Source organism: Typopeltis vanoorti, chromosome 22 (assembly GCF_054136105.1).
Source record: "Typopeltis vanoorti isolate ZY-2024b chromosome 22, IOZ_Tvanoo_1.0, whole genome shotgun sequence".
Lineage (NCBI taxonomy): Eukaryota > Metazoa > Arthropoda > Arachnida > Uropygi > Thelyphonidae > Typopeltis > Typopeltis vanoorti.
Genome location: NC_143570.1, coordinates 50696443 through 50718968, shown reverse-complemented (window position 1 = coordinate 50718968; position 22526 = coordinate 50696443). Strand labels below are relative to the sequence as shown.

The 22526-nt window shown below is 36.1% G+C and overlaps 1 protein-coding gene across 1 annotated transcript in view; it reads right to left on the bottom strand.

The window, feature by feature from the left end:
* LOC150094411 (uncharacterized) overlaps window positions 1-685 on the bottom strand; it is a 122692-nt gene extending 122007 nt beyond the window's left edge. Inside the window, exon 1 of the mRNA XM_090412466.1 lies at window positions 604-685. Coding sequence (XP_090268592.1) covers window positions 604-685 — 82 coding nt within the window. The remainder of the gene's footprint in view (window positions 1-603) is intronic.
* Window positions 686-22526: the final 21841 nt, after the last annotated feature.

Here is a 22526-nt window from a genome sequence, read left to right as displayed (position 1 = left end):
ATTATTAATAAAATTGTTAATAAAATTTAAAACGAAGTTCTTTCTATTAATTAAGGAACATTGAAAATCTTGGACCGAAGTTGATCCATTTTTATGGCAGTCAGATCCACATTTTGGATGGGCGTTAGCATAATATTTATTTCCGGTAATGAAAGTTGACCGCTTTGGCGAGATCATTTTTAATGCCACTGCAGGCTATTAATAATTGTATGCATGTGGGATAAAGGTAGAGGTGGTAGATCTTTGTTGACTCTTATGGCAATATAAATTATCTACCTATCCTAGCCTGCTGATACTAAATCTAATGCCGAATATGCATTTTAAACATGTCAATTAATTCATACGCTGTTTGATTGGCTTTGAACAATGAATGAAACTCGGGTAATGATATTACTGAAATTTGCATTTTATGGTCATAAAATATGGAAATTCCTTAAATCTCAACTTTGAGAAGTTCGATTTGCACCTAAGAATAATGATATTAACAAATAATAAAGAACACCAATCCTGTCTAAAAGGTTCGAATGAGAGAGTCAGGCTGCTGGAAGGAAACTATAAACATCATGATGCATCAAAAAGATAATCTACAGAGACATAACTTACTTCGGGATTGAGCTACGGACATCAGAACTCCAAACATCCACACAAAGTTCCAGTAACGTAACTTGCACGATTTACTTCCCATTTCTTAATCGTTCGTTGACAGCCGAGTTTTAACACGTCACAGAAGGAGAGGAGCAGGGGGGGGGGATTAATCACTCAGATCACCTACCAGACATTGCACAAATTAGCGTTAATTGCACATGAAGAAACAGACAATCGAGAACACGGTAGTAGCTCAAATTTCCCACGCCCGCATACATCTTACCAATGACCGGACTCCATCGTGTACTGTTAGGGAGAAGCTATCCACCAGACGGACTAAAGCGGGTTGTTGTGCCGTAGTCGAAAACACGCGTGCTCGCATATGCACATACGCTCCTGCACGTTCTCCTCTTTCGCTCACGGTGGCGACAGTAAGAGCGATAAATGTCGCCGCATGTCCAACCGTTCACTCGCCGAGTCGGCAACTACCTGCTTCCACCGCAGTAACCCTGAACTTGGACTGGCAAAGGCGATCACGTGATGCAGACTCGGGAAAAGCGCTGCGTTTCCTTGCTTGCCGGTGAGAGGCGTTCCAGTTGCGAAGGGTCAACAGCCGAGCGAGAGTGAAAAGCCAGATCTCGTGCCCTACGGGTGCGGCTAAGCTTAGTTGGCAGACAGGATCTGGTAACATCATTTTCGGATCCGAACGATTCGGTCACACCAGATGTGTGGACCCCCACGTGATTACTACTCCGACGATGTCCGGTTCCCGTAGAAATGCATTAAGTTTGATTTACGCCAAAGCGAGGGATGCTAGAGGGACAGAGGGAGAAGAGAAGCGGGGAGGGGCGGGAGCAATGTGTTAAGTTGAAAACAACCAGTCCACACGTCCGCTCTCGGTAAGGATAGAAAAAGAAAAATAAACAAGGTTAAGGGATTCAAGTAGAGGGGCGGGGATAAATTGCTCGGTTATAAGTCAGTAAACAACGCTGTTAACAGATTAGACTGGGCAGCTGCAAAAGGGTGTAACTTCCATGAACTATCGAAAAGAGACGTTAAACTGCAATTCTGTACCCGACTGTAAATTGATACATCTCCCGGAGAACGCTAGCTCGTCCTCCGGAAAAGCCACAGTTTTTGAGAGCGAGATTAAGTTGCAACGTCAATATTCCTAAAATCCAACCAATCAACCCTTATAAACAAAGCGATCAATTTTCATTAGCAGCGAAATTAGATTTACTTAATTAGAATTCTGAAATTCGTCTGTGTTACAAGTGCTGAATTAACTAACTGGCGTTTTATTGTTAGAAAATACACGTGATAGAACGGGACAATGCAAATAAAAGATTACACTGCAGTGCGTTTAAATATTCCTAGGAATGTTATGCTATTAATTACAACTTATACTTCATCATTCGTTAATCGTCATAGGAATTCAGGAAGAAAATAGTAAAATAAGTCTTGGAATATTAAATGAATTAAGTCGGATAACCGGTTTTTAATGCACATATTTATATATATCAGGGATTGTTAAGCGATGTGTGATTTTGCTTGGCATTTCACATTTATGTTAATGAAGAATACAATATTAAACCAGGACTGGTTCGTGTAAGTGAGTTTTAGTTTAATTAAAACTAACTTTCTGCGCAATCTTCGCTGCATAAAGCGGAATGAGGGTGTGTGAGAAGGAAACAGGAGGAAATAACTGATATGTTTGATAAAAACAACCTGTTACTTCATCACGAAGTTCTTATTAATTGGAAACGAAGGGTTGCTTTCAATATATCTCGAAGAATTACAAACTTCCACACATTGAAGTTGAAAATAAATAGGGCTTTTTTTTTCTTTTTTTTTAAACTTGATTCAAGAAGAGAGAGGAGCAAACAAAGACGCTAAGCAAGTTTAAAGTAACTTAAAAATGACTACGCATATCAACTGTTCCTTTATTGTAGTTATAGCTTAAACGCTATAAAATATTTTAGAATACTTTACTCTATTTTTGATGGAAGTTTTTCACTTGGGTATGCTACCAATTATTTATTTGGTTTAATCCTTTATCCAAGTGTAAGCAAACAAAGTTTGCGCCTGAAGTATTTTCAGGACTGGGGCAACTCCTGGTAAAGGTGGAATAAGTTCTGATCACTTGCCTTAGTATCTCCCATAATGCAAAGCACATCTCCTTGCGGACATGTATAATACTAAGCATTAAGGGAAGGAACTACCCAGACCGGTTTCGATCTTTATTGTGGTCTCATCAGTGGGAGCCAGATCCAGAGGTGGTGATACTAAGGTGGAAGTAATGCAGAAGTCATATCACCATATACCAGTTGCCAAAAGGTAGTCAACACCTTATTATTAAAATTCTCTGGATGAAACCAAATATATAATTGGTAGCATAGCCAAGTATAAGGTGTTGACTACCTTTTGGCAACTGGTATATGGTGATATGACTTCTGCATTACTTCCGCCTTAGTATCACCACCTCTGGGTCTGGCTTCCACTGATGAGACCTCAATAAAGGTCGAAATTGGTTGGAAGCTTGGGTGATGAATGGCAATGCTGTAGCCCATGAAGTTTTAACTGAGGCTCGGCTGTTGCTGTCACCTAGGTCCTGGGGGGGGCGGGGGGTGATGAATGGCAATGCTGTAACTGAGGCACTGCTGTTGCTGTTATCCCCCAGTTGATGAGCGGCTCTGCTCGGTGGTGGGGTGAGCCTGCTACGGGGTTGAACCAACGCTGAGAGTTCTCAGTGACAGGGTGCGCCTGAGGGGAATAACGCGGAGTTTTTGATCCTGCGGGTGGCTCATTGTTGGGGGATCTCACGAGTTTTTTTGGAGAAGTAACCCTGCACTTAAACAGAGAAACCGGTATGGGTATAGTTCGCCCACCGTTTGCAGGTCCCTGCTTCGCGTCTTTCCAAGAACAGTCGATTCATGCTGAAGGGGAGAAAGAAATGAAGGACGTCCGAATTGATCGCCAACACGCGAAATCACGTGTTTTATAGGTAAAATTTTCCAACTGTTATAAAGCAACATAGTTAACTACAATAATCATAAAAGAGAAGTTAATTTTCCTACCTGTAATAATAAACAACTCATCCCACTATACGGACTGATTACCCTATTATCGGAATGGATTCTCCTTTTTCTGAGAAGATGCGCAGAAGTGTCGAAGGATCTCTAATCGGTGGGCGAACTATAGTGGCCCTTCCCTTAATGCTTAGCATTATACATGTCCGCAAGGAGATGTGCTTTGCATTATGGGAGATACTAAGACAAGTGATGAGAGCTTGGTCCACCTTTACACGAGTTGCCTCAGTCCTGAAGATACTTCAGGCGGAAACTTTGTTTGCTTACACTTGGATAAAGGATTAAACCAAATATATACTTGGTGCTTTACTTTATGTTTATTTTCTAAGACATGTCCAAACAACTTGGTAACTATAAATAAAATGGTTATCTTAGAATAGAATAGCATTATTAACTTACATATTGTGAATTGGCATTTCTTAAAATGTCTGGTCTGTAAAGTGGTAGTTCAGTTATCCATTTTAGACTGATATTATTGAATTTTGCCGATAAATTATATTTATCACGTGTCATATATGGCTTCTGGCTAACCTTTTGCAACTGAAGGTGAGTTAACCTGTCTTATACTGAGGTGACAAGATTTTTTCTTCTAAAAATTGTTTGTTTTTCCTACGATAAACGGGTACATTGATTGGCTAGATAACAGACATTATTTACTTATCTCACAGCCTGAGTTGCTTCAGTAGTATTTCCAACCAAGTTAACTTGGGCAAATCGAAATCTTTCTGTGTGTATCTCTTGTTGATTTCAGGCATTGTTGCCCAAAGAAATACTCGTCGCTAAAACAATACTTGGTCTGTGTTAACTGAAAATAGCAATATATAAATACACTAAGTTTCAGAAACACTTTATGGAGAGGCAAAAGAACAAATAGAGTTAAGCTTTGTTGAAGGGGAAATGTTGCGAACAGGCAGGTATAGAAAGCATCATGTAAAACCATAATGCATCGAATTCTAAATGACTTTATATTACGAATTTTAAACATAGTTGCAATGAATGTAGATCATTTAAATAGCATTTCTGTGGTCGGCAAAAACCAGGGTAAACCAGAAAATAAACCGCAAGTCTAAACACAAATACCGTCCTGTTCGCAGTACTCTTGTAACTATCAGTGACCAACAAAAAGATTTTTTCAACAGAAAAAAGAAAGATCGAGTGTTATCAGATTGTAAAAGTATCCAATGGAAAATAAGCACCTTTCTTCCAGATGAAAAATCACACCAGAGGAGACGCCTGTGAGCTTTATCTATCACTGTAGATGCAAGTCGGGAAAGAAACGAACGTGTGAGTAAGTTGTGCTATGTCAGCAAAGAACTTGGCAGCTATGCCACTGCATTGATCTCAAGAATCGTGGTTCACCATCTTCATGACAGATGAAGTGATTCGCATAAAAAAGAGGAATGTCGGTGATGGTTAAGAGCGAACAGTGACTTCTTAAGTCACTGTTCGCTCTTAAGGAAGTCTCCAATAGAACTGTAGACAGAAACAATAGAAGAAGAAATAATTAAAGGAATGAATTTTTATTATATCATACTTTCCACAAAATGATTATACAAATATAAAGGAGAAATTATCAGGTTTTGTTTAAATTTTAAAAATATTCATTTAGACGTATACAGCCGCGATTTTCATGGTTGATGGAAAGCACAGTTGCTTGATTTTTAAACTCACAAACCAATGTTGTCTTAAGTGTCAGTTCTACTTGTCAAAGGCGAAGGCTGTCTTGCATTTCATACATGCAGCCAGAACTTTCTCCATATAACAGTAATTAGTTTACTTCTATTCGTATAAAGGTTGTCACTCGAGACAGTGGACATCATTGAGTGGCTGCATTCTCTCTGGACAGTGATTTAAAATTCAGAACGAAAAAAAAAAAGAAGAATACTTTTGGCTCGTTGACGTTTTCTTGCAAACCATTTTACAATATGCACTGGCATAATTCGTGCTGGATTGGCTTTAGTATGGACAACAGGCTGCACTTACATTTTCATTGATTCCACTAATTCCACATAGTATCGTGGGGATTAGTGGCCATGCATTCGAAATCGCTAAATGTTGAAGGGCATGCCGTATCTATTCGTTTCACAGCGCATTCCAGAACATCTTACCAGATTTCGATTGGGTTCATATCCTGTAAATGCATCTTTCATTCAAGATGCGTGAGGTTCTCAATGTGTTCTTCTTCCTTACAGTGTTGCTCATGGACTGACGCATTATTATTCTGCAGACTCCGTCTTGGAATAGTTGTTTCATAGCAGAGAGTTATTTTTGTTTGTTACAAGCTGCATATAGGTAGCTGGGTAGATCTGGGTTTGAATTCCGTCTCGAAAACGCGAAACTGTGATCAGGGCTTTTCAGTTGAAAGTGAGTGGTCTCATATGAAAGTTGCAGTTTTCGTTCTGAAACTCGAGTTTTACAAAACCAAACAAGAATAACAATACTTTTCATAAAATGACAAGGTTGAAGAAGAATGGCATACTTGCTGAATACAGGAAACATTTTTCTCATGTTACAAGAAGGGAGCCTCGCCTCCGTAGCTCAGTCAGTATCGTCCAAGCCTTTTGGTCGGAAAGACCCGGGTTCAATTCCCGGCAGTGATGTGAGAAACCTTTATCTGGTCTCTTTTGACTAAAGGTGAGTTAGCAGTTCTCATACGGAGGTAGGGATTTTTTTCACCCGGAAACTCTGGTTTTTCGTCCCCCAGAACAGGCAAACCGGCACCGTCAACACACACACACGGACTACAGTCATGAATACGTCCCAGCCATATGCTGTGACATGCACACATCCATGTCACAGTGAGATTGGAACCCGCAGCATACTGACTGCGAATAGAAACACTATCCACTCTCATTCGGGCAACTAAGCCAGCATTACTGCAGCAGAGAATATTAGCTTGCTTCGCATTATTTGTCCCGTTCAAGAATACGCATGTTTAGGGAAAAAAAAACGTTAAGGAACAAGGTCTCCTGCTAACTACAACTGCATCATAAATAGCCGACCTAATAGAGGTAAATATATCCATTCGCAAGACTCGTATGAAAAGGGAATATTAATCTTCACCCTTGCTCCTCTGAGTTCGTTTCTTGCTTTGGAAACACACGCCATTCATCATCCTCGCTAATTTCGGACGAGTCGCGCCCTCACCGTTTCTCTGGCTCGGGGTAATTTTAAAGCCGTTATACCCGTATTTCCCGCCCACAACCATATAACAATTTCTGGCCAAACCTGTATCATGCAATTCCACTCCTAACAGTTTCTTTGTGTCACTAGGGTGCAGCCATCACCTTCAAAACTGACTTAGACTAAATATTTCAGGAACCTGACTGACTTTCTAATTTCTTCTGTTTTCAACGTGGAGAGAGAGAGAGAGAGAGAGAGAGAGAGAGAGGAACGAAACGAAAATAAGAGAAGTTACTCAAGGAAATAGTGAACGGACTGATTAGTAATAATCGGAAAAATTGAAAAGATTAAAAACAGCAAGAAAAAGCTGAGCGATAGAAAAAGAGATGGTGGATTTCATTGTGTAGTTTTCAAATTACATGCTTATAAATTGATCAGTTTGTGGTTCGTTTTTAACAACAGCACGGAGTCCGGACCGCAAGAAACGATTATTATCAAAGGTCGTATAGAGAAATAATCAGTAGGTGGCGCAGTGAAATCACAGGACAATCTGATATCGACAGCTTGTCATGTAGTTTTAGTTTAGGGTAGCAGAAGACAATACATGCAGCTCGCTTCCACTTATGTTGTTTTGGGGATACTGAAAACGCCTTATAAGATTTACAAAAACTAAACCTAAAACTATACAAAACAATCACAAAAAATAATCTGTGTAGTCCTGAATCCATTCCTGATGATAAGCTACCAGTCAGTAATATCTAACAAGCAGGCTATCTGAAATCCTTCCCACGATATTTTTTTTTGCATTAAAAACAACGGGAGGTTAAAAACACTTCGATATTGTTACTTTGAGCCCTAAACCAACTAAATATTGAAAACTCTAACCAGTGCGCAGATGTTTGAGCTATACTTCTTTTGCTTCAGCACGTGTCAACATGTCTAACTCAAAATCAAACGCTTTTCATTTGGAAAAATTTTTGGAGGGGGAGAGGTTAAAAAAAAACAAGAGCTTTTTACTCAAAAAGTTAGATAAGGTGGTCCAGTGCAGCTACAGATATCCATTCCTAAGAAATGAATTGTGGTATTACTTTTTATTTCTACAAGAATACATGTTCACAATTATAGTCGATACATTTTTGTTCTAAAAACGATATAAACATTCCGCCCCCCCCCCGTATTTTAGTTCAGTAATATCGCACGATGCTTACCTAAGATGGTTGAACGCCATCACGAGTACTTGATCGACAAGTACTCGTATAGTTGGCATCTCAGAAAAAAAAAAAAATTTCTTAACTCTAATTTTCCATAAAAACCAAAATTTGTCTTTTGGACCCCATAGAAAATTTTCTTCTCTAGGACGTTTGAACTGAAGAACGCAGAAATATAAAGGAATAAACATAAAAAAAAAAGTTTCGGAATATTTAAATTTAATTTCTTATATATCATGGGACTTTAATTGCGATACCATCTCGCTGTTTGTCTTTGAATGTCAATGTACTCACTGAGAAGTCGTGTACAGTAAAGATTGAGAGGGTGAGGTAGGGAAGAGATTGTTTAGATATTGTTTGATTCGCTCTGATTTTTTTAAATCGGCTTCTCCCATCTCTGAAATTCCTGTTTCTTATATCACTGCCCCGGGGGGTTACAAGAAATGTTTTGAGGTTGTTAACACTACTTTCATATTCCGAGGAACTGTCACATAAGTGTCCTTCCGACGATACAATCTTCCAAACAATGCTAATAGGCGCTAATTGACCAACCAACAATTCTCGAGATCATCGAACTGGAAACACAACATATCCTCTCATAAAACATATCGTATCCTCATTCCGCGTGATAACTGACCTTGAAACTTGCTTTGTGTTGTTGGCTGGTGATCAGTTATGAGCATGAACTATGAGGATATTTCGTGACACTAAGAGAAAGATGAGCGACAAAATGTTGAAACAACTCATTAACGTCACAACAAGGGAAATGTTTTTTAAACGTTTTTTTTTTTTAAAAAATTGAGCTGACATTGGAAACAACGAGGAGAAAGATGCGTGAACTGTTAATGAACTGACGAAGAATTTGAAGCGATCTTCTTTCATTTCTTATAATACGAAATGAAAGAAGAAAGGAGTAACAGAAAAAAATGTTCTCTAACAAAAGCGTGCCGAAATGTAACCACACCTAATAAAAACAGCAATTCTGATTTGCATATAGGAGGAAAAGAAATATACGATAGTTTCAAAGATGTCTTGCATGTGAAGCAGCAAAATCCATTACATGCCGTAATTTTAATAAGTTTTCGAACTTCGTGAAGTAGCGACTGAAACAACGAAGCATCCTTTCTTTCAACCGTTTGCTGTTTTCGTAGAGAAAAAAGATAAAAGAAAATGTTAAGCAATTTTTGCATTTTTTTGTAGGTTTGTTTTTATTATTATTAGCCTAGAGCAGTGGTCGATATCGACCCCCAGGAGTCGATATAACATTGTTAGGGGTCGATTCGTGCTCAGGGGGTTGATTGGGGGGTCGATAGAAAAGTATAAGACATCATTATACGGGTAATATTTAATTCGGTTAACTTGGATTACCTCCATCCTGAATGAGAACGCAATTAAGAGTGAATCGTGGGAACAGTGACGTGAATAAGACCTGTAAGATGGAGCAAGGTCATGAAAATAGTTACGGAAGCCAATCAAGTAGGCCAGAATGACGTATTTACCAATAAACGGATGTAAGGGGTTCCCGCCCGGCCGGCGCGGCGGGAGCGAAATGGCAACACGTGCGTGGTTCTTATTTACTGATACAAGTATTCGATCCCAGTATCATTTTTGCGCATCGACATACAAGTGAGCGTTAATGTTCGAAAATTAATCAACATAAATATTATAATTCAATCGTTATTCATTCACGAACTAAACTTCTCTATGTTGAAGAGTTGAGCAGGGCTGGTAGTAATACCAGTGATATTACTAGTGATAGTAATAGTAGTAGTAATAGTAATATAATAATATATAATATATTATACATACAATAGACACTGTAACTATAAAATAAACAATCTAAAAACTCGCATAAGCGTCTCGCATAGTAAAATAGAGGGGTCGATAAAACGTCAAGAAACTCTTGAAGGGGTCGACGGTCAAAGAAGTTTGGCGACCCCTGGCCTAGAGTATAATTCGGTTTAGTTCTGAATCCTTTTGCCAGTTCAAAATTTAAAAAAAATTAATAATAAAAAAAATTCCAGGTACAATCGAATGAAGTTCTGTGTAAAAATCGCTGTAGAATTTAGTTTTTATGAAATAAAGAAAATTTATTTGTGGTAACTAAAATATGAGACCTGTGATTGAAAATTATGTGATATCAAATGAATAATCGTAAACAATAGACTACAAAAGAAAAGTCTTATTGACATTGATTATATTAATGGTGATTGAGATATCACACTAGTTCAGAATGAAGATTTGAAGAGGTCATTTAAGCAGGATAAAAATAAATTTCATAATTCATATTGAAAATAAAATCTGTAGATTAAAAAAATATATATAATCAAAGTTGAGCAGCTTTTAGAGGTGAACTGTGGACAGAAATATACAAATATTGTTTCAGAAAAATAAGGAAAAAATGAACGCAAGAAGAAAATCTGAAGAAAACATTCATTGATTCAGGCAGAGAGACACCTGGTGGTGTTGTCTGCAATGATAAAGAAGACACTCGCAAACTCTGGAAATTAAAATTAAGTTCAACTAGCACCTTGAGAGAAGAGAGAACGAAAAGAAAGTAAGAATATAGAAGATAAAAATCATATGGGTAATATCATATGGGTAATAACAAGGTGCTAGCATTCAAAAACTATTGAAAAAAGCTTAGAAATTGAGGACAGTGCTGCACAAGGAATTATGGTTGATAAAGGTGATATCAAATTGGAGATAGATCTTCTGGATGTCTTAAGTCATTACTTTGAAAGATCTTTAAATGGAGTATGGAGTATCAGAATGGTAGAAAACATTCCCGAAGGGGTGCAGTCAGTAGTATATACCAATAGTTGAGGGGGGGGGGGGATCAGAAACCTGAAATGGGAAAAAGCAGCCGGGTAGATAATATTTTACTGGAAATATTCAAATATTGGTTAAAGCACATAATTTAGAAGGCCTGTCAAAATCCAGATGATTGTAGTAGAGTTCTTATAGTACTCATCTATACAAAGAGGAAGGAATAAAACTGAATATGTCAAATTCACGTTTTACATTATGCAAATAATCTGTAATAAATCTAGTGCAAAGCTAACGTTAAGACTCTTTAATCTAAATGGAATAACTGCTGTAACAAATTTCTCATGAATATCAGCCATAAAATGAAAACTGGGAATAGGTAGAAACAAGAAAATTGTCAACTGCACATGTAAAGCAAGTAAATAATTTTGGCTATTTAGGCACTATTTTTATTTGAGGATGGCAAAGTTAATTTAGAAATACAGTAGATAAAAAAGTAAGTATATTAGTGTAAGTGACTAGTTGAGTAAATTTGTTTATTTATTTATTTTTATGTGGCCCCCGCCCATGAAAGACTTTTAATAAACCTATAGTACATTTGTACTGTGTGTGGATGAAGGATTTCCCCCACTACTAATTCATTACTAAAATACTATTTCCTACATTTGAAATATTTGCAATGTTAAAGCAAATTTATATTTCTCAGAGTAAAATAATTGATAAGGTTCTATTGATCTAAAATGATATGTTGCGAATAAAATTAACAAGGAATCATGATTTGGTCCTCCCTCCATCCATTTAAAAAAAAAAAATTCTCTTGTGGATAATAACAGGCACTCAGAGATCTTTAGTTTAAACATTAAATGCAAACATTCTAAAATATATAAATAACACAGTCGTTGCTCCCCAGAAATATGTAGCCGAGGGGTCAAAAACGAGACTCATCGTTCTGAACGTATTAATTGTGTACGTGTGCTTGAGAGAAGAGGAAGCCATTTCAGTTGAAATAGAGATAATTAAAACAACCTAGCTGTGTGGATTTATGACTGAAGTAACAAGTTTTCAACGCTGCAACTTCCATAACCTGAGGACGTTGCTTTCCCCCCCCCCCTCTCATGAATAATGTATTGTATGACTGGCATGAAAGAAATACCATCTACTGTGACCACAGTGGCTGTATCATTTTATATACACGCGGTATGTGTTTAAAGAGATAATATTTTTTGTCCATTCTCAATTTTTTTTAACTTCCTCGTGAGACACATTCAAATTCGCTGGCGTGGAAATTATTTGTCGAACGTGCTTACACTGCACGATCTTCTCTAACAATAGGAGGAAAGATGATGAATAAAGTCCCGAATATCTCCACGTGACCAGTTTACTTTCCTATTACGATTCTGACAGCGTGGAAAAGGGAGATATGGACAGATATTTTGCCACACGCGTGTGAAAAGAATTTTTCTCATCAATGTATGACGGTTAACACACCTTTTCTTGGTATTTTAAATGTGCTATGAGTTTTTTTCCTTCATTTATTAAATTAATGCGCAACATAAATTAATAACTGGCGTTTTAATACTTAAACTTCCAAAGCGGGTGGAAATCGCTGTTATGAATTTGGCTGTTCTGGCTTTTTGTATGCGTCATGTTAGTCTTAATGCGAACACAACCGATATTCCAGAATTTAGCATACCTCCGCTATTCATTAAAGATTCAGTATGCCTGTACAATCCAGTAAGAAATGAGCAAATATTCTACGATTTAAAGTTCTGAAGCATCCATTTTTGTTGCCCCAACTAAATTTCTGGAGACCAAAAATTTGGGTATTCAACTAAATTTTTCATTTTCCAGAGTAGATAAAAATAAAAACCCAAACTTCTTTTCCTCGACTTTTCAACGAGATCTGTTTATTCGATAATGTTAATAATAAACTATCATAAGATACGCTTTTGTACTCGATGCTTAAATCTGAAACAATGAAGGCAAAAAAAAATGGCGTTTTTCTACTTTTTAATGTGAACTCTCTGATTAAACAATAGTGCCATGTTGTTATATTATCTGCAACTAATTAGCACACTTATAAATCTTGAAACGGTTCATGGGAGACGATTTGTTATGAATTTCGCGCTCAAAAAAAAAAAAAAAATAAAAAAAAAATAAATAAATGAAATTTAATAAGTAAATATAAAAATAAAATTCAATCAATTCCTGTTTTTATTTCTCAATATATTTTGATTATCGAAAATCGCTATTGTTATACGTTTGTAGAATTTGCTTTGATTCCCGCTTGTCCCTCTAATTACGTAATTAGCACTTTCTTTCGAATACCCTAGGACAGTGCTTCTCAAACTTATGGATTTTAAGGCCCCTTTGGAAAAATTAAAATATTTCACAGTCCCCATCGAAAAAAAATCGTAATACAAACATATATTATTATAATATTTATTGTATTTATATTCAATATAAAACATACACAGCGAATATTCCAAAAATCAAATTTTAGCATCTTACATAAACATTTGACATGGCACACACTTAGTCTTAAAACATTTTGAATTTGTTTTCATTATTTAACGTCCCCCTCAACAAAACTAACGGCCCCTAAGAAGGGGGCAGCGTCCCACAGTTTGGGAAGAGCTGCCCTAAAATACAATACGCATGGGCGTCCGCAGAGTGGGCAGCGGAGCACTTCCCCCCCTCAATCTACTTTTTAAAAAAACCAAAAAAATTAAATAATTAAATAAAAAAATTATTGATATAATTATTTGTCTCCAATCTTTGCGTGAATTTTTAATTCCAAGCGTGAATTTTTATTTTTACACTTCAAAATTTTCTAAGAATCGATCAAGCAACTTAGGTGTTAATTTTTTAATTTGAAATCCAGGAACCTTTAATGGAAGTAATTGACTTACAAATAGAGGATATATATATATATATATATATATATATATATATATATATATATCCTCTCCCCTATTTTTCCGTTGTAAGTTTTACACGGAAGTGGTATTTTTATTAAATTGTCATTTTATTTTAACTAATGCAGTTTTGTTATATTTCTTACAGAAATAATATTGTAACTTATATATCTCGTATAACTGATAATTAAAACCTTTCTGGTTTATGCGTATTTTCTAAATTTAAGAAAAGGTTATAAGATATGTAACTTTACACGAATTTGCATACAGGTTCGTATGAAGTTACATATCGTATAACCTTTTCCACAGTATAAATCATCTCGATAAGATGCTTGATGTACTATTCAGATTATTACCCACTAAGGGGAAATTTAGCCAATTCATTTACGTACAGTCCAATTGATGTGGGATCTCTATGGGTTCAGTTTAGTTCACAGCATTTTGCCATTGGTCGTCTTCTTCTGTAAGTCTCAGTATTACTTTAGCTGTTTTGCATTGCGTTTCCTATAATTGTGTGAAGGATAAGAACAGCTCGATGTGCTGAGAAGGTGCATTCTGATGAATGGGATTGCCGCTGCTGGCTGCTCTCTCTCTCTCTCTTTCTCTTCCTGATTTTCCGTTCCAATTTTGTGTTTTGTGTAAACATCTAAGACAGTCAAAGAAAATTTCTACTTCACAATAATACGCTTATGCATGGCATTAGTCTCCACCTGCAAATTCCAACTTTTAATTTATGCTCTGCACCACAAAATATAATTCGGGATTTATATGTTCTACTCTTCTGTTCATTACCTATAGATAAATTTAAATCACATACTGTATCGAAGTTTAAATATCAGCTCTTGCATTTATGTCTGGAATCGAACTTTGCCTCTTCTAATGCGGATCTTTTACTCTCGCGTCCGCTTTTATTATAAAACTGCAGCTCATACTTTAGTATTGTAGGTATCTGTAGTCTTATGTATCCAGGACAAGCTACAAGCAATAAAATTAATAAATAAGAATAAAATTAATAAATTTCCATTCAGCTTATCTGCTCTTTCTCTCTCCCCCCCCTCCTTTTCTTCCCATCCGTTATTTACTGACTGTTAACCATGTGACTTAAGAACGTGGGAATTTTTTCCTCCTAAAGCTGTACAAATCGAAGTTGAATGAGCCACTAGTTGAGAAAGGTAGGATTGATTTCAAGCAAAACTTCGTGTCATTCAGATTAAAGAAATCGACAGGTGAATGCCTGCAGCTAACAGAAAATAAAGTTTGACACTTCGTTCCCTTATTTGCTCTACATAAATACAAGATGCTTGAGATTAAGTGTCTTCTTTCGCTTCATAATGTACACTTGTCCTAGTTCTGTATTCAGTCTGAATAAAATTTAATTCATCGTTTCGTCTTATTCTTTATAATTTTATAGATTATTCAGAGTAGCTTCTGGTTCTCCCTTTGCTAACTTTACTGTAGACCTCTCCAACGTTTCTGTACGTTTTGTTTATTGTTTTAATTATTTTTTCATTTTTTTTCTCCATCAAGTCTTTCGCTGCTTCTCCTTCTTTCTCATCCGTCAGATGACTGGTTGAGTCCTGTATAAAACAAATCTTTGCCATCCGACTCTGTCTCTATCCATTTCTGTCATCTTTCTGAAGCTCGATTATTTGTGACATTTCCTTCAAAGACTGTAGCCAAGTTTTTTTTGGTCTGCCTCTTGATCGTCTTCCTCGAATGATTTCATTTCGTTGGCAATCTCTGAGAGGACATTCTCTGGAAGTGTCTAAACCATCATAATTTCTGTTTAAGAATTATAGGCTATGGTATCTTCTTTAATTCGTGATTGACTTGCTCATTTGTTTTGTGTTCTGACCAGTGAGTCTTCGGTCATTTTTTTCTCTCAGGAAATCAATTTTTTTCATCATTCGCCTCTGTTTCTAAAGGAATCATTTTAAGTACACATCATTTTCACATTCTCGTTTTATTTTTATTTAGGCTGGTCAGTACCATTCTGTTATATTCTTCAATATTCAGATACTTATTCTTTTACTGACGTCTTAATTTAACTTTGTCATCCTCATTTTTATAATGCTCCCCCCTTCATTTCTTATCCCGTTTTGTTTTCAACACCATATTAAATAGAAATCTATTCTTCTGTTTTCATAACTTCCCGATATTTCACTTTTTATTCGTTGATCTTTCTTTAATTAACTCTTTTAATTCATAATTGTTTCTTTATTATCATTTCCCATCTCATCTTATCATGCTCGGGTCAGTAGTGTATTCACAGAAAAGTACTTGGAATTCGCACAAACAAACCTAATTAAATATCACGACAAAGCATTTTATCCTCATTACATACTCTTTCGCTCTCTCAGTTGCGTGTATTCTCTCTGCTCTTTTTTTTACGAGATAAAATATTAGTTTCCCCATTGAAGACAGAACCAACGCCTTTGCAGCCCAAGGATATTTTCATGTATACTGACCAAGTTAGGAAAAACTCTTATAACATCCTCTGTATCATAATTCATGGCTGAACTTTTTTGTCGTCTTTTTATATCTAGATTCTGATTTCATACTTCATCATTTGCCTTTTTTTTTTAAAATCTACATAAGGGTTTTCTCTTATATCCTACTCTGAGATTATCTCCCCCCACCTCGTTTCGTCTGCACTAAGCTTAAGCCACCTTCATCCCTACTCATCTTGAATCCTGGACCAACTTAGTCTCGATGTTGTCGTATGTTATTTCTAGAAATTCGTCACCATCCTGTCATTCAATGATATCAATGACATACAATCTCTCTATCGAAATATAGAAAGCTTTACAATTATCCACAAGGCCAGATTATTTTCCTATTTAATTCCCAGCATTATTTTGAGCCTCTGCTGACTCTGTAGACATTTTCATATCTAAATTATTGACCATCTATTACTTGATTGGGGAAGAGATCTAAGTTCATATCTAGTATATGATGAGCGCCACCTTAGACACTTTTTTCAGCGAGGGATAACTAGCAGGTCTCTAAAAATAATAGAGAAATAGCAGAAAGTTCTACTGCGTAACCAGTGGAGATGGCATAAACTGCTAAATAAGTGAAGCGAATCACTATATGCAGACATAAATTTGATTTTATGAACAATAAACTCATTGGGTCATACTCTTCTCACATCTCGGAAAGTTCCGCCTTCCTTTGTTAAAAGAAAAACAACAACAACAACAAATAAAAAACAGCGACTCTGTTCAGAAGAGAGCAGTTACATTAATTGATCATTCTCTACACTTCTAATCTCGTAATGCATTTCATTTTCATTTTCAAAATACATTCATAATTCGAATTCACTTTCTGCTGCGTTTTTATCTTAAGAATTACACATTCCAATTCGGAAAATTCATGGATGTCTTCTTCCAAAATTTTCTTCTAATCTTCTTTTAAAAACATACTTTCACAAAGCAGGTACTCCTCGTATTGATTTACGAATTCACTCCGCTAACTTTCTTCTTTCGTTTTTTTACTTTCACTCATTGTAAAACTTTCGTGATATGCAATTCCTGGGAATCCATGCAAGATATTTTAATCTTCTCTATACCACTCGCCCTCATTTCAACGAAAGGGTAAATTAACAAACACGTAATATTCGCTGGCGCATTTGATATGTAAATTTAATTTTCTTTCCGTAAATTTGATTTAAACGCATTCGGCAGTTCAGCGATATGTTATAAATAGATCGATCGAGATTCTGAGCTAACGCAGAAGCCTGACTACCACTTAAATAAATAAACAAACAGAAACACTAGAGATTTAATTGAACTTTTGAACTATATTTCTTTTGAACTATAACATGGTAATTTTCAATGACTGATTATATTCTTCTAGTGACAGAGGGCAATTATTTAACCTCCTTAAATATGAAGTTTTTTTTTGAAATTATCATATTCGGAAAGCTATCTTGTTTCTCATGCATGGCTCTGTATTTCCTCTTTCAGCCTACACATCATCGACGAAGTATTTTTAGTGACCTCTTAAATGCATCCCCTGAAAAAAAAAAAAAAATGACACACATTTCCTGTTCCAATCATCGGATGGTTAGTTTTTACGCTGTGTCTTCATCATCCGTTTTTTTTAACCCATTTGGTTCCAGTTTACTGAGAAAAATCATCGACTGACATTTGGCATCCTTGTTTACCGACCATCCCTACTTCCTTCTCCCCAAACTCAATAAAACCATTTGAGGGGAATGTGTTAGATTAGCATGCCAGTAACGTCATTTCACAGTATTTGCATTTTTCCACGTCTGATGATTTTAAAACCATTGTGAACCTCCGACTTGTATTAGGAAGTTTCCTGTTCTACTTGCATGTTTGGAATCTGCATTAAAATCCGAAACTTAAATCAATTAATATTTAACCGAATCCTAATCAGTTGTAAATGCATCTCGTATCAGGAAAAAATAAAATTAACTTATTAATTAATAAATAAAATTAATATAAAATCATGCAATACTTACCATCGTGTATTCCAATGGGAATGGCTCAGTTATGTGAACTGCTTCGAGTGCTTTTCTGTTTTCGTCATCTTTTTTCAGTCTTAGGGTTTTCACAAGACCGTATTACTCTTCTGGTTAATCGGATTCCAGCAACTTAAGACATGCTTCCTCTAATTCCTGTAAAGTTTAAATCCAATGTTTTTTTTTTGAGACATGGTTAAATCGCATTTCTGTTTGTTTACACCTCGAAATCCGATTTTCTCTTCTAGGGATTACTGATACTCTGTAAATAGGAGGCTTATTTAGACCACTTTCGGATATTGCAAGAGTAAGGACAAAGTTCTATTTGGTTGTAAACTCTTTTTCGAAGCGCATTACTGCACCCCGGCGAGAAGAAACATCTGCAGCACTCGCTTCTATTTGGGATGGAAAGAAAAGCAGAGACATTATCTAACAGTAATTGCCATAAAGAAGAGATTAGATGAAATCGTCGATTATCTGATAGAATTATAGTTTTTAAGATTCATAACAAGAATATTTATAGTAATTTAATAAAAATCTTTACAAGTTCTTATTTTTTAGGAAAAGTTACTCTTTTCTTTATACAAACTTTAATATATATACATATATATATCATACACCTTTTTTTTTTCTTACAATGATTTCTTACTATGAAAAAGTTTTTGAAAAGGACTACGAAGAATTCCAGAGAATAACAGATGGCAATGCTGTAGCCAATGAAGTTTTAACTGAGGCTTCGCTATTGCCGTTACCCTGGGGGACGTTGAGTTTCGCTCTCTTAGGTTTCTTCCAAAATTTTGCTCCCGGTGTGGGTGACTTAGATTTCGTGGGGTTTGTCCTGAGAGAGCATTTTGAGTCTCCGGGGAGGGTGTTCTCCGGCATGGCCTGGTGAGGGGCTGTGTCGGTGGATGCTTTTCCCTGGAATATGCGCGGTTCTGCTCGGTGGTGGGGGAGCCAACGCTGAGTTGGTCAGTCTTTCGGCCACAATGGAGAGGTCTAGGGATCGTCCGAATTTTTAGAGATGGCTTTACTTATTCAGTAGCCAATGAAGTTTTAACTGAGGCTCGGCTATTGCCGTTACCCCACCATGACCAGAGCTCAATAACGCCCCATCCGTACATTTTTTTTTACAGATAACGGGGAATATGAAAAGCATCCTTGCTTCACTCATCTAGCAAAAAAATTGTGAAATAGCTTGCTTGATTTAAAGAAATTCCCCTAGATAATTACTCTAAATAAATATACATGTAGTTGATTTCAGAGCAATCGGTGGATTTACCCTCCGCCGACAATTAGATATCGATAAATGTGGAGCATTACTAGCGTAATAAATACTGTAGTATATCAATTATTTATTCGCTGTTTATCATCAGAGATCATTGTCTTTCAGCATCTTCCCCTCTCCTTTCTTTGCGAAATGGAGTATATCCAAAGAGTTGAGAGTATTCTGATTCTCTGAAGGCTATTTCTTCGTGTAAAATAGGCACTTCAGGAAAATTCAGAGACACGATGAGTTCAGCAGTGATGCTTGTCTGGATGAGTGATGTTGGTGTTTGCCTCTTTGCCGCATGAAGGCGTAGCACTTCATGCGGTCTTCTGATTTATTAGGCGATGCTTTCTTTGTTATTGAGGTAGGGAGGAAGAAGAAGAAGAAGAAGAAATGTGTTTCTTTTGAGTGTTACAAACACATCCATTACAAAGACTTTTCTGCAAATATATCTAGAATATAGCAATGAATTAGATGTCTTTCATTTTCTTTCCTTCTTTGGTCTCATTACTGAAGGCAGAGCAGGCACGGCATCCATTCATGAACACGCTCACAGTGATAAATCTCTCTCTCGCGAGGTGTTTTTTTTATTTTTATTTTATACAAACTTACACCTTCACAGAAATTTAGTCAGTAAATCTGTACAGAAAATGTTAGTGGATCGGAATCAGGAAAAGTGTATGGGGACATCAGACTTATGCAAACGTTTTTGATTCTTCTTTGAACAGTTTATGCGTCCTACAGCGCCATCGGAATGCTTATGCGATTCTTTCGACAGGTTATTTTAATCCCATAATTTTGCTCATGATTGGGACACTCAGTAATTAATAAAGATGCAGATGACACACATATACAAATCAGAACTCTTTTAATGGCGCACACTCACTCAACATATACATATATACACATAACATGTGGAATCTTATTATCAGTATTTATTTCCTAAAATCCTCCAGGGAGCTGGGGACTCATCGAGGAAGGCCACATATCACCCACACCAGCTGCCATATCTATTCTTGAATTCATTCACATCATCTATACACTCCTCACTTTCGTATTATGAATAACTGTTGAAAACTCTTCTTTCAGCTAGAAAAAAATATAGTTAATTCAATTTTTAGTTTTTTTATTTGCAAAAGTGAAATCTTCACCTTCATAATTATCGCTCTTAGAGTTCCACCTCTTTTTGTAAGCCGAGCTGTGCATATATGGATGTTGACGAGCAGCTATTTGTATACATGCTTATAAGACATACAAGTTCGTTAGTATGCTCATCATGAGTCTAGATTCACATTAAAGATTTTGTAACAAAGTGTGTTTTTATCTGTGTAATTTACTTACACTTGAATTAATAAATCATTATTAAAATACTATTATTTTTAATTAATTATTCATGATGACTTTTTTTGTTAGTATAAAAGTAACACGTTAGAAATATTCTGCCTGCAATAAACTTAAGAAATGACTCCTTGCATTATATTTTCGTGGTAGTGATGGGCCGGTTTGAATGGAATTTGAGAACTTGAGCAGGTGTACATCAACAGGTTCGTTCCTTCTTTCTTCTCACCCACATTCTCATAGAACGACACTGTTATGCTATAGGTTTACAACTTCTTGCGTGTGGGATTGGTATTAAAATATTACAACAGATATATTACGGTTAATATTTTGTAATCGTAACGACCATAGCATAACAGTTTTGAAATAATAATTTCGTTATCTCGAAACCGGATATCTGGTAAGCAATTAAGTAGAATTCGAATATTCCTTCAAAATAGCCATGTTGAAAGTCTTGAATGACGGCGCTTGTGTAACTGGTTAACTTAAAAAAAAACAAAAACGACAAGTCTCTTTGGTAATATCAATGCATTGGCCTGGAAAGGACAAGTTACTTGACTATAGCCACTCAAGTAACTTGGCTTTTCTTAAGTTGCATTCTGAAGAATTTTTTTTCTGTTCTAAATAAATTTTGACCTTATATAAGATCATCAAATAATGAATATTCGATTTGTTTCTCTGTCTTGTTCTTTATTATTATAATTATTATTTACTTTAGAGCAGAGGAATGTGCTGAGCTTGGATTCTGCAATAACATTAAAAAGGTAATTAACAATTCTTCAGTTAATTTTTGAATTTCTTATATAATTCCTTCTAGTAAGCAAAATAGAAAAGAAATCTATTTTATTTTGCACCAGTGTAAAAATTTGTGTACAAATCAATGTTCTAATATTTCATGATCTTAAAATTGGAGGGTTTAACACAATTGCTGGAGATAAATATAAAAGCAAGAAAGCACTTGATTCCTGAGACATAGGTTGTCGTGGAGACAAAATCGCATAAAAGTAAGAACAGTCGCACAAAATCATGATTGTTAAGTATAAAAAAATACTGAGCGATTAATTATATTTAGAGGAAATGGATAATCTCACAGATTATCCATTTCCTAGATTGAGATAAGAACTTGAAAACATAAGACATATTTTGTTTCGTCAGAAGTTCGCATCATGGATCTGTTCCACTCTCTCTCTCTCTCTCTCTCTCTCTCTCTCTCTCTCTCTCTCTCTCTCTCTCTCTCTTTCTTTCTAAGTATATATCTTCAGGAAAATTGTTTTTCTTTTACATTTCTAAGAATGACGCGTCTCTTCACAATATGTGTAAGTATCGGATTTCTAGCTGTTTTCGATACACATTATCTCCCGGAAGGTCTCTTTGCCCCTGTACAGAGAGAACGGCATTGTTTTAACACAATTTGTTCTTAGATCTCTCTTTATGCTATTCTAGAAGGCAGACACATTATGGGTGACGGGGATGCCTGACTGATGATTAACCTTCAAGCTACAAAAGAAGTAGAAAAAATGTGCTTTGCTATCAGCATTTCGCAAGTGATCCCGACAAATGTTGACCTTAATACTCATCATCACCATTTCTCCGACATTTCTCTACGTTTTCGCAATCATTGATATTCCCCGCAGTGAAGACCGTCATCATCGTTAACTACCGAACCGCCGGAGGAAATACCTCTCTGTCGTGTATTTTCTCCAATTCTTCTTCTTCTGTCTCTTCCTCGAAGAAAAAAAA